This window comes from Saccopteryx leptura, chromosome 10 (assembly GCF_036850995.1).
Source record: "Saccopteryx leptura isolate mSacLep1 chromosome 10, mSacLep1_pri_phased_curated, whole genome shotgun sequence".
NCBI classification, from domain to species: domain Eukaryota; kingdom Metazoa; phylum Chordata; class Mammalia; order Chiroptera; family Emballonuridae; genus Saccopteryx; species Saccopteryx leptura.
The window spans coordinates 24,715,657-24,729,351 of NC_089512.1; the positions used below are offsets into that span (position 1 = coordinate 24,715,657).

The 13,695-nt window shown below is 42.6% G+C and overlaps 1 protein-coding gene across 2 annotated transcripts in view; it reads left to right on the forward strand.

The window, feature by feature from the left end:
* Positions 1-2,655: 2,655 nt before the first annotated feature.
* Positions 2,656-13,695, forward strand: part of TOP2B (DNA topoisomerase II beta) — a 57,780-nt gene continuing 46,740 nt past the window's right edge. The window contains exons 1-2 of one of the 2 annotated variants that reach the window (XM_066350844.1): positions 2,656-2,788; positions 13,023-13,193. In XM_066350844.1, the coding sequence (XP_066206941.1) occupies positions 2,729-2,788; positions 13,023-13,193 (231 nt within the window). In that variant the 5' untranslated portion in view covers positions 2,656-2,728. The remainder of the gene's footprint in view (positions 2,789-13,022; positions 13,194-13,695) is intronic. The other variant, XM_066350845.1, reaches the window with a different exon arrangement.

Consider the following 13,695-nt stretch of genomic DNA (forward strand, 5'->3'; position numbering starts at 1 on the left):
TACAAAAGAAAAATAATGGTAGTTCAATAGAGAAACCTGGCAAATTTCACCTTTCAAGATACTTTTGATCTAAATACCTTCTCCCGTTCATCACAAATCTCTGCTTTACACTCGTGATCTGCATATATGTCTACCAACAACTTTTTCTTTTGATTCTTTCAGGTAAGTCAGTGTTTTCATAGGAATAAAACTAGCTTTGTTTATTAGTGTGTCTTCTATTTAGAAAGCTAATAGACTTGATGCCTCACCTAGGAGTCAAGAGAAAAGATAACCATGATTTTCATTAATTAACCTATTTGAACATATTTTATTCATCTAAAATTCTGAGGCTGAGGAGCTTTGAAAAATCAAGTTTAAAAACATGACAGAGCTATATATTTTATAGCTTGGCTTTACTTAATACACATATCTTTATTAAAAATCTCACAGCCTTTAAAATGATTTACCCCTTTTTAAACTTATAAAATATGTGTACTTTGAAGATGTAAAGTCACAGTAAGCATAAGAGCAAAAATCCTCATTTTAACAAGGCGCAAACAGAGGCTCGGGGAAGTTGAATAACAGGCATATAGATACTTAGTTGGTCAGGTTCAGAGCCCAGATTAGACCCTGGTGTGTCTTGATTTACAAGCTTGCACCTCAAGTTCAAGGTAAAGAAAGGCCTCACTGTTCTGGACCAAAGTTCCAAATATGCCAAAATTACATGGCCACTAGAGAGCTAATTAAGAAAAACTACGTTTAAATTATTTCCATGTTTTAGAGTTTCCCACCTCTCTGGACTCAGAAGGCAGTTGAAAGATGTGACCTGAGACATTTTTGTTTTCCCTTGAGAGGAAATGCATAGTTGGAAGAGAAGTTCACAAAAACACCTTTTCACAAAGCGGCAATACGGTCTTCATCTTTCTAAAAAGCTCTCCTGTCATGACTAGTTGGTGACACTTCATGCCCTCAAGTACTAATTTTGGTGACAGTTGACTCTCTTTTTAGTCTGTCCAACGGGCCCGATTTAAAATGATTTGAAATCAGAGGCCCTGGTTTTATTTTGAATTCATCTCCGAGCCTGGCACAGGGTGACAGAGTGTGTGCCCGATAAATACTTGTTGAATGGAATTACATTGAAAAGCAGGATGAAGTAAAGCCATCTTCCATCTGCCAAAGACTTTTTTGGTGCGGCTGTATGGGTAATTTTTGTTCTTAGAAAGCTTTGATGTGAATGAAATTATTCCTTAGTGTGCATTTAAAATTCCACCCAAAGCAATTTAAAGTACTAAACATGCCCTCTTAGAGGTAGCAGGCACAGTTCTGGACAGATGAGAAAGAAAAGTGACAATGACATTTCCGCATTGTTCAGAGCAGAGAGAAAGGTCAACAAAGAGTAGAAACAGACCCTCAACCCAATCTGCATTCTTTCCCTGGAACGTTCTCTGCTTCTCCGCGTGTCTCTCATCATTTAAATTCTTTAAATGCAGTTTTCTTGAAACTGACCGTATCCCTGTTGGGGATGAGGGGAGGAAGGAGGTGGAGGAGGGGAAGGTCTGAGCAAAGCATTCTTTCGGCAGCAGCAAGTGTCCACTTGGGGCGTTGGGGAGGCCGGGGTCACAGGGCCCTCCTGGCACCAGTGATCTACAACGTCTTGCTTGTGGTTTACAACCGCTCTTTAAAAATACTTTCCCTTTGGGACGGCCCAGGGCTTCTTCTTGCCACCCCCTCCACCCCCCACCCCCAGTCCCATCCCCACCACCCCCAGAGGCCCAGGCAAAGACACGCTTCGGCTGCCTGAGCAGGTCTTAGAGGATTACAATCGACCCGAAGCGAATTCGACCTTTTTCCTTTGACGCCCTTAAAGGACCCTTGACAGCAGCCCCTGATCTTCCTTCAAATGGAAAACCCACAGACACACACACACACAAACAAAAAAACCCCAAGTCTTCCCTTCGGTTGCTACCCGCAATGACGTTTCCCCCTCGGGTCCCGCCCCTCAGGGGGCTTGAAATTTTGGGATTGGCCAAGAGGCTGGGCGACAGGATCCCGATTGGGCGCCACGGCGCTGACTGACAGCGGGGGCGTCTGCCGCACCCTCCCTCCTTCGCTCCCTCCCTCGCTGGTGCACGACTGTGTGTGTGCGGTGTTATGCTGGACTAGAGGGAGGCGACCGCGGCGGCGGAGGCTGTGTTTATTGTCCCTCTCGGTGTGTGGATGTGAGGACGTCGGGGCCGCTGCGCGGACGAAGGCCGTCTTTGAGGCAGCAGCGGCGGGCGGCGCCTGCGGCCCCGGGAGCAGCCGGCCCTCGCGGAGCGCGGGGAAGGACAAGGCGCCTCTGCGTCCGCGCCACGTCCGGACGCCCGGGGCTCCCCAGCCGAGCTCGCCGTTCGCGCCGCCGGACCTCGGCCCCGCTCGCCGAGGAGGCGCCGGCCCGGAGGACGAGGAGGCACCGCTGCCGCTTAGCCGCCGCCGGCGTCCTCCCGCTTCCTCCTCCGCCTTTGCCTCGGCGGCGTCGCTAGGCCCCGGCCGCGGCCGCCGCGCCTCGAGTTTGAGGGCGGCGGGCGGCGCGGCCTCCTCCGCGGGCTCGGCAGGGCGTCCTCTCCGGCTCTGGGCGATGGGGCGCGGGGGCCGCCGCCGCTAGGAGCACGGCGAGCGGAGCGGTCGGCGCGCAGCAGCGGGGCCGGGCGGCCCGCAGGGAGGCGGGAGCGGCGGCAGGGCCTCGGGCCCGGGAGCGGAGGCACCCGCCATGGCCAAGGCGGGCAGCGGCGGCGCGGGAGCCGGCGGCAACGGGGCGCTGACCTGGGTGGTGAGTGGCCGCGGCGGGGGGCGGGGGCCCGGGCCCGGGGCCGGGGGCCGGGCCGGCGTCGGCATTGTTCCCGGCCCGCAGCGGGGCCGGAATTCCGCCGGCCGGGCGGGTGGGGGAAGCGCGAGAGGGAAATCCGGTCCTCGGAACGCGCTCCGGGTCGGGGTTCTGCAGGGAGAACCCCTTTCCTTTCTTCTCCTCGCCTCTGTGCGGGTTCCGGCTGCAGGAGCGTGAAATACACTTGAAACTTCGGGGGGACAGACCCTGAATGGGCCCCGGGGCCCCGCTGCTTCTCCCCGGTGCCGCACTCCCAGGGCAGCCGGGGACGGGGGACGGCACGGCCGTGTGTCCGGGGTCCGCACTTTCTGCCGGTGTGGCTTTAAATCCGGACAGGTGGGGTGCGCGCGCGCGTGTTGGAAAAGCAACCGTGTCTGATGCCCGCAGCTCTCAAAGAAGAATAAATTTGGCGGGGAGTGTGTCTGCAGCGATGTGGGCTGAGATTCCGAGAGGGCTGTTTGATGGCAGCGCGCTCGGGATGGTTAATACACCGGGCGCTGTCCCTGGGGGGGCGGCGGTTCAGGGAAGCGCTCACCTGCCGTCCGCAGTCCGCAGCGCAGGTGAGCGGGGCGGGGGCTGGAGGGGGAGTGTGCGCTGGAGACTGAAGAGTGATTTGTCCTGGAGTTAAAGGATCTCGGCGCTCAGTGCCCGCTGGGAAGGAGCGGTGGAGGGAAGAGAGCCAGTTCCCACGGCTGATCGATAACTCACTGGCGTTTCCCTTGCTCAGCACAGAGTTCAAATCGGGGTCATTTCCTACCCAGAAAAGTGCGGCTCAGCCAACTGACTAGGTGCACCCCGGGAGAAAGAGAAAAAGCGTGACATTTCCCAGGGAGTTTTTAGTCGAGCCTCCCTTTTTTTCAAAACACAAAAGGAAAACTTTCGTATTGGCATTTTGTTATGACTTCGTTTTTCCACGTTTTCTCTTTGCTTGGCTGAGATTTTCAGGCGAATTGTCGCCCTTCTGCTGTAATTGACAAGGACTCCCAGTATAAAGCATGTTGCCTGAGAGCAGGACGGCACTTTGATCGTTTATGCTTGTGTGCCAAGGTGCTTTGCAAAATAAGTTGTCCAGACTCTTGTTGAATCTATCTGAAATTTGTCCAGTAATGTAATATGAACAGACTAGAGGCCAGAGACATAAAATGTCATCTGACGTAAGTTCATGGCCCATGTGGACATTTAGGGGAGTAGGGAAATATGTAAACTCAGAGAATGATTTTTTTAAGTTGATGGCCCTTACCCCTGTTACTGAAATCAAATAACTTCTACAAATGGACTTAGTTTGCTAGATGGTTCTCGTTCACCATTTGGAAGTGTCGAGGCCTGATCAGGGTTTGCTCTGAGGACCTCTGATTCTATAATGGGAAACATGTTGCTCCAAGATTGAATTGGTTGGCTTTAACATTTGATTGCAATATTTTAATTTACTGCTATTTGTAGATAATTAAATGATCACATTTTCTTTCAACCTCAGTAAGAAACTTTCATTTATATAAGAAATTCTGTAAAACTGAGAGGGTCTCATTCAATATCAGAAAAGTTATTTGAAACTGAGATTGATTTACTGATGAAATTTTTTTTATTATAAAACTATTCATATAGGAAATGTAGTGAAATAAAAAAGAAAAAAATCAGTCTTATAGTTTATATCCTCTTGATGAATTAATTTATTCAAAAGATAATTATCCATAAGTCTACATTAAGATCTGATGCATGTTTTAAATTTAAGTCAAAATTATATGGGCATTTTCATGTCCATAATATACAACATTGGCTGGTTTAATTCTGTGGGAGACAATAGAGTGAGGTGATTATGAGCATGGACTTTGAGATCAGATTGATGTGGTTACAGATCCTGTCTTTAACACATAGTGAGACTTTGTACAAGCAACTTAATCTTTTTATGCTTGTTTTCACACTTGTAAAATAAGGTTGCATTGAAAATTAAGATAACCTACATAGCACAATGCTGGACTTAACGTTTGTTTTTATTGGTGAAGGTCAAGAAATGAACAATCAGAATGATAGTTATCTTACATAAACTATCTTTAAGCAAGGGTGAAAGCAAATTTTTCCTTTGCAGGAGTTGAGGGCTTTGCTGCAGTGGTCATCTATTTCTGAAGAGGAGGGGTAACTTTGTCTGCTTTGTTAAAACTGGTGTTATGTTGCCACCTGCTTGTGGGTAACAGGAAGAAGTAAAATAGAAATTAATTCCTGATATCATTTTGGGGAGATCCCATTTCTGTTAAGATCCATGCCAGCATGTAGTGTTAACATTGTTACTGCATGAAAGTGTACATTACAGTATCTGAAGCCACAAAGCAAAATGGTTTGAGATTGACATTAGCTTTTTTTAGTGTATTTGGTTTGTGTTGGATTTGCAATATCTAAAATTTTAAAAAGTGAAAAATATAAATACAGTAAAACTATTTTGAGTTAATATAGCCACGAAAACATTTCTGAAGCAAGCAGTTTCTTGAATTAACTTTTAGTTTGTAAAGCTTTGATTAGTAGACCCTAATAGTTTGTTTCACTTCAGTCTTTTATCTTCTTTAAGTGGTTGTAAAATATAAATTTGTGGAAATTTTAGAATACAGTTAATCGCTATGTGAATATTGATTTTTACCCAGTAATACTCTAATTTTGTAGATTAAAATATTATAATAGAAAATTAAGTACATAAAAAAGTTGTGGCCAGAAAAGCATTAGGACTTTACCTGTATCATTAATCTTCAACAATTATCAATTCAAGGTCACCGCTTTTCCCCTTCTAATTACTCTGAAGTAAAACAAATGCTAGAATTACATCACTTTATCTGTTAATATTTCAGTATTTATTTCTAAGGTGTATCTCTCTTAAGAAAAACTTAAACCACAGTTAACACTGTAGTCTTTTTAAAGTAAAATTTAATAAATATAAAATTTTTTGAATGCAAATATTTCTTTTTTTTCCTTTCTTTTCCAAGTGAGAGGAAGGTAGATAGAGAGACAAACTCCCGCATGTGCTCTGACTGGGGTCAACCGGGCAAACCCTTTTGGGCCATGCTGGCAACCAGGCTATTTTTAGTGCCTGAGGTGGAGGCTCCACAGAGCTATTCTCAGTGCCAGAGCCATGCTTGTGCTCGAACCAATTGAGCCATGGCTGCAGGAGGAGAAGAGAGAAGAGGGAGGAGTAGAGAAGCAGATGGTCACTTCTCCTGTTTGCCCTGACCCGTAATGGAACCGGAACATCCATACCCCGGGCTGACGCTCTACCACTGAGCCAGCCAGACAGTCTGAATGCGGATATTTCTAATTCAGGAAACGTGGCTGTATTTAAATATTGTTTGAAGATTTGTTTTTAAGAACCTTGCTTTTGTGGCTTATTATCGCAAGTTTAAACTGTGCAAACAGATCTTCAAAACCAATTCTTTCCAAGTATGTGCCTCCCAAACAAAATATATTTTGGATAGTTCTCATAGTTTGATTTATCTTTTCACAGTTTCCTGCACATCATGTTTGTTTTGGTCATTTTGCCTTTGCATGCTTATCTTTCATCAGGAATGCCTCTTCTCTTTACCAGTCTCAATTTTAATTACTCTTCAAGACTACTTGAGGACCTGGCCAGTTGGCTCAGTGGTAGAGTGTCGGCCTGGCGTGCAGGAGTCCCGGGTTCGATTCCCGGCCAGGGCACACAGGAGAAGCGCCTATCTGCTTCTCCACCCCTCCCCCTCTCCTTCCTCTCTGTCTCTCTCTTCCCCTCCCACAGCCAAGGCTCCATCGGATCAAAGTTGGCCCAGGTGTTGAGGATGGCTCTGTGGCCTCTGCCTCAGGTGCTAGAATGGCTCTGGTCACGGCAGAGCGACGCCTCCTGGTAGGCATGCCGGGTGGATCCTGGTCAGGCGGATGCGGGAGTCTGTCTGACTGCCTCCCCGTTTCCAACTTCAGAAAAATACAAAAAAAAAAAAAAAAAGACTACTTGAGAATCTCACCAATCTTTTATAGTCCAGTTTATACTCATCTTTTTGTTACTCTATGCATCATAAAATGTAAAAGTCTTTTTTTATGTAACTTTCATGTGTGATTTTTTTTTTTTATTTTTTTTTTTTTTTTTTTTTTGAGAGAAAGAGAGAGAGATGTGAGGACAAACAGGGATAAACAGGAAGGGAGAGAGATGAGAACCATCAACTTGTTGCAGCACCTTAGTTGTTCAGTGATTGCCTTCTCATATGTGCCTTGACTGGGGGGCTACAGCAGACCGAGTGACCCCTTGCTCAAGCCAGCGACCTTGGGCTTCAAGCTGGTGAGACTTTGCTCAAGCCAGATGAGCCCGCGCTCAAGCCGGCAGTCTTGGAGTTTCAAACCTGGGTCCTTAGCATCCCAGGCTGATGCTCCATCCACTGCGCCACCTCCTGGTCAGGCTCATGTGTGATACTTTTGTCTTAATTAGATTATAAACTCTTAAAGTCAGAGGTCATGTATTTTACTTGTTTGTATCCTTTTTAGTAGTGGTTCTCAGCTGCTGGTCTGAGAAAGCATTCACCGCCTGGATTGTTGGATCAGTGGTTGAAAACTGCTTTATAGTGTTTAGTAAAGAACTGGATGCATAATACACCCTCAGTTATTGTTAACAAATTGGATAAATAATATATGTACTTCCTGAAAATTCTTCTGTCATTATAAGGACAAGTGGTCAAGTAGCAATGTACTTTAGATACATTCTAAAATAACATAATAGCAGTATTTAGTAACAATTTTTATAAACTGCTAGCTTTTCTAAATAGGGGTGTGTTGCCCGTGTGGTTGCAGATCTGTTCAGTACTTAGGTGATAGCAACAGTTGCATTTTATTAAATGTTTTTTTTAGATTTTATTTATTGATTTTATAGTGGGGGGGTGGAGTGAGAAGTATCAACTCATAGTTGCTTTCTTTTAGTTGTTCATTCATTGATTGTCGTATGTGCCTTGACACGTTTTGAAGCGGGTTGATGCTTCATCCAGGTTGCTGTTTTATCCACTGCACCACCACAGGCCAGGATAAGTAGTTTTTTTAAAAAAAATAAACTTCACTTTTTAAATTAACTAATACAAAAATGACCCCATTTTAAAGAAAAGGCAATTTTTATTAAAAAAAAACAACACAGTGTAATTATTTACATTAATTGAGAAGAAAACAGGTCTAGCGATTAGGTTGCAAACTATTAGGGCATGGCTAAGGCAAATGTGGGATTTAAACCAGGCTTATGTTCTTAATCATTAGTTACTTTGCACCCCTTCCCCAATTCCCGTATGAAAACATTAAAAACCAGAACAACTAATCTTTTATATCCTGATGTGACAGGATAAACAAAGCCTGGGCTATGCCTATCTCTTTCTACTGACCTTTTTCATTCACACAAAAAGCTAGGGAGTACATTTTCTTTTCAAGGGATATGCAGTTGTATAACATAATGCTCCTTAAGAGTATAGGCTGCGAAATCACATCATCTGGGTTTTTTTTTGTTGTTGTTTGTTTGTTTTTATTAAGTGAGAGGTGGGGAGACAGAGAGACAGACTCCCATAGGCACCTTGACTGGGATCCACCCAGCAAACCCCATACCAGGCAATACTCTGCCCATCTGGGGCCGCTTCTTTGTTGCTCAGCAACCGAGCTATTTTAGCAGCTGAGGCGAGGGCATGGAGCCATCCTCAGCTCCCTGGGCCAACTTACTTGACCCATTTGAGACATTGCTGTAGGAGGGGAAGAGAGAGAGAGAGAAGAGGAGGGGTGGAAAAGCAGATGGTCGCTTCTCTGGTGTGCCCTGACCAGAAATCGAACCTGGGACTTCTACACGCAAGGCTGACCCTCTGCTGCTGAGCCAACTCACCAGGACCCACATCATCTGGTTTCATAAATCAGCTTCTTCAAGTACTAGCTTTGTTAGCTTTGGGAAAAACACCTAACTTTTTCAGACCTTAGTTTTCTCATCTATAAAAAGAATCTTAGTAATGGCGTTGACTTTATGGAACTCTTATGAGGATTGAGATTATTCATATAATTCCCATAATGCTTGGCACATAGTAAGCTCTCAAATGGGCACACACCCCCCAACACATTTTTCTCTTTTTCTAATCCAGTGAAAAGTACTTTCTCTTGTCTCAGAGAAAGTACTGCTTCTTTATATTGAGCAAAAATCACTACAGTAACACTAGTTTAACATCCATTAATACACATAGTTACAGTTCTCTTTCTTGTGATAAGAACTTTAAAAATTCACTCTTTTAGGAACTTTCAGATACACAATACAGTATTATTAAGTATAGTTGCCATGCTGTACATTATATTTCCAGGACTTATTTTGACTATCTTTACTCTTCTCACCTCAACTCCCTAGCTCTGGTGGTTCACCAATCTATTCTCTGTGTCTGTGAGTTTGTTTTTTGTTTCTTTTGTTTTGTTTTAGGTTCTTTATAAGTGAGATCATATAGAATCCACCTTGTTCAGACTTATTTCACTTAGCACAATGACTTCACAGTCCATCCACAAAAGGCAAGATTTCTTTTTTTTTTTTTTTTTTTTTTTGTATTTTTCTGAAGCTGGAAACGGGGAGGCAGTCAGACAGACTCCTGCATGCACCCGACCGGGGTCCACCCGGCACGCCCACCAGGGGGCGATGCTCTGTCGCTACCAGATCCACTCTAGCACCTGGGGCAGAGGCCAAGGAGCCATCCCCAGTGCCGGGGCCATCTTTTGCTCCAATGGAGCCTCGGCTGCGGGAGGGGAAGAGAGAGACAGAGAGGAAGGAGACAAGATTTCCTTTTTTACGGCTGAATAATATTCGTGTGTGTGAATGTATGACTTTGTTTTTTATGTACATTCATCGTTGATGAACACTTTAGGTTGCTTCCATGTCATGGCTATTGTAAATAATGCTGCAGTGAGCAAGAGGGTGCATATATCTTTTTGAGTCAGTGCTTTCATTTTCTGAAGATAAATACCTAGAAGTGCAATTGCTGGATCATTTGGTAGTTCTATTTTTAATTTTTAGAAGACTCTCCTACTCTCATACTGTTTTCCATCATGGCTATTCCAGCTTACATTCCCTCCAACAAACAGTGTACATCTTTCTCCACATCCTTTCCAATGCTTGTTACTTCTTGTCTCTTTGATATTAGCCTTCTAACTTGTGTGAGGAGATATCATTATGGTTTTCTTTTGCATTTCCCCGATGCTTAGTGATGCTGAGCATCAAGACATACAGATGTACCTGTTTGCCGTCTGTATGTTTTTGGGAAATATCTGTTCCAATTCTCTGCCCATTTTTAAAATCATGTTTATTTGTTTTTTGCTATTGAGTTGCATGAGGTCTTTATAGGTTTTGTATAATAATCCCTTAGCAGATATATGACTTGCAGATAGTTTCCTATTTGGTAGGTTGTTTTTAATTTTGTTGATGGTTTCTTTTCCTGTGCAGAAAGAAGCTTTTTAGTTTGATGTAGTCTCACTTGTTTATTTTTGCTTTTGTTGCCTTTCTTTTGGTGTCAGATCCTAAAAATCATCACCAAGACTGATGTCAGGAAGCTTACCATCTGTTTTCTTCTGGGAGATTTATAGTTTCAGATCTTACAGTCAAGTGTTTAATCCATTTTGAGTTGATTTTTGTTTGATTGCTGTGGGAAAAAATGCCATTGGTGTTTTGATAGGGATTGTATTGAACCTGTAGATTTCTTTGGGTAGTATGGACAGTTTAGCAATATTAATTTTTCCTATCCATGAAATAGGATATCTTTTCATTTTTTGTTTCTTTAATTAATGTGTTGTAATTTTCAGTGCACAGATCTTCATCTTCTTGGTTAACTTTATTCCTATTTTATTCTTTTTGATGCAGTTGTAAATTGGGCTGTTTTTTAAATTTCTTTCTGGTAGTTTGATATTAGTGTACAGAAATGATTTTTGTATATTGCTTTTGTATCCTGCAGTTTTACTGAATTCCTTGATTAGTTCTAATAGTTTTTTGGTGGAGTCTTTAGGGTTTTCTACATATAATATGTCATCTATAAATAGTGGTAGCTTTACTTTTTCCTTTCAGATTTGGATGCCATTTAAAGAAAGTGTATATATATATATATTTTTCAAAGTGGCCATTTAAGCATTTCTTGTGATTTTAAGTATCTCTCATCTTCCACATTTCTCCCTGTCCCTGTCTTTGGGAGGACATTTCTGGAGGAACATAGAAGACAGATTGGTAGCTTTCATTTTCATTAACAGTGGGTAGATAACATGACCCTCTCCGTACTTACATAGGTGAAACATGACTAAAACATGTCAAGCGTGACAGCGTTGAGGCAGAAAGGAGGAGGAGGTGATACAAAAGGATCATGGGAATCTGAGGGACCCTGTGGAAGACAGGAGGAGACTGGTGCTAAAGCTTTCACCAGTCCCGCTCTTGTGCTCGGGTACAGTGAGATTTCTGTGCTGATGATGTGAATGAGGGATTTGGTTCTTTTTTAGCTGGCAGACCATCTCCTTTTCCCTCTTTGGCAGCAATTCATTCTCCTGCAGAAAAACTGGAACTCTGGGTGATTGTCCTAAATTGTTGTGTTTTAGGAGACAACTTTGTACAAGAAAAAATTGTTCTTTTTCCAAAATGATCCTGGTGTATACATACTCATTCTAAAATAAGGAATTTGTTTTATTGGATTTTTTTTTTTTTTTTTTTTGGTGGTTGAGAAGCATTCTAGATGAAGGCGTTATGTTAGAAAAGTATGAAATCTGTATTTTACTAGGAGTTAGCAGTATTGCAAGAGTGCTATAAAATAGGTTAATTTAAAATAGATTTTATATTTACTTTGATGCTTTTGTTATTATTTAAAAGTCCCTGATAATGTGTTGTTTAATTTGGCAGCCAGCTTTTGAACTCTAGAAATGGTCAATTACAGCATCATCATATGTATAAACCTCAAAGAATAGAATTAAAATATTTTTAGATATGTGAAGGATATTTGCCTTAATAAGGGATTATTTTATATTTGCATTATCTTTAATTTAACTGTTCCTCTCCCCCTATCTCCGTCTCCCCCTTCTTTTCCTCTCCCCCTCCCCCTCTGTCCCCCTCTGTCCCCCTTCCCTTCACTCCCTCTCTTTCCCTCCCTCTTTCCTCCTCCTCCCCCCTCTCCCTCTTTCCCTCTCCTCTTCCCTCCCTCCCTTCCCCTCCCCCTCCCCCTTTTCTTCCCCCTCTTCTTCCCTCTCTTCTTCCCTCCCCTCTCCCTCCCTACTCCCCTCCCTCCCTTCTCCCCTCCCTCCCTTCTCCCTTTTTTCTTCCCTTCCTCACTCCCTCTTTCTTCCTACTCCCTCCATCTCCCTTCCTCACTTCCTTTTTCTCCCTCTCCCTCCATCTCTTCCTCCTTCCCCTCTTCCTTCCTTCCCTCCTTCCCCCCTTCCCCTCTTCTACCCTTATGCTCTCTCTCTAAAATCAGTAAATAAAAATTTTAAAAAAGAAAGAAGTCAGGAAACTCTCCAGATCTTGGGAACTTGAACATGGGGTCCTTATCTGCTTTAATGGTTAGAGTCAGGATCACCAACCTTTGCCTCCTTGGAACTAACAGAGAAATTGGAATTGTGGGTGCCTCAGTAATGAGGGCACATAGCACTGATACATAAGGAATACATATGGCAGGACCTGCGAAGGTGTGAAATTTAAGATTTCATAAACTATGTTTATTATTCTATGCCATCTCAGTGTATTTTAAATACACAGGTTACTATTTTATGTAAGTTACTTTTGCCCACTCTTTACTAGAATCTTCAGTAGGCAGGGAACTTAATTTGGAAGTTTGGGGACCTTTGCAGTCATTCTGGTTCTCATTGTGAACCGGTAACCTCCTCAGAACTAACATTACTTGGGTGGTTTCAGGACTGCAGAAATTAATTTGATCATTTTCCAGAATCGGGAGATGTTTTTATTTCTGGATTGATGGATACAGGCTGTTCTAGCTATTCTGGTGACTATACCTACTTTTTGAGCTCAGTCAAAACTGCAGTTTTATATTATATTACTAAAAAACTAGACTGTCAATAAATAGACTGTCCTTTTAGGACTTAAAAACCAGTGAGCCTGAAAGATAATTGTGTAGTTAAAAAGAAAACTTATGTGTCATGTGTCCATATATTGTAGTTTACCCCCTGGTAGGTTATTTAAATTTGATTTTTTGGTTAATTTTAGACTCTTTTTGATCAGAACAATGCTGTAAAAAAAGAAGAGTCCGAAACTGCAAACAGAAATGATTCTTCAAAGAAGTTGTCTGTTGAGAGAGTGTATCAGAAAAAGACACAACTTGAGCACATTCTCCTTCGTCCTGATACATACATTGGGTCAGTGGAGCCATTGACACAGGTAATTCTTTTTAAATTTTATTAGAATTAGGAGATATGTATTTATAGCTACTTTTAAATAAAATTTTTGTGATTACATGCTTTGTGAGTACATAATTTCATGTCTCTCTGGTCATAAGCGAAGTAGGGAGAGGGATCTAAGAGAAATAGAAATGTCTTCATTTATTGCTAGAGATAAAAACAAACTAGAGATAAAACCTATCAGAAGTAAGAGGTATAAGGTAAAATAGGAATATATAAACTTTTTAAGTTCATGCATGCTGTGATTTACTTTAAATTCTAGAATTTATACACACACTAATGACTTGCTTGTTGTTTACTATGGATATGGCTTACACAAATTGTCTTGTTTGATTTTTAACAATTTTGGGAGGTAGGCACTATTATCTCCATTTTATAGATGAGGAAACAGGTTTAAATAAAGTAACTTGCTCAGATCTCTCAACTACTAAGAGCTGGGAGTCAAAGCTGGGTCTCTGACTCCAAAGTTATATTATTTTACT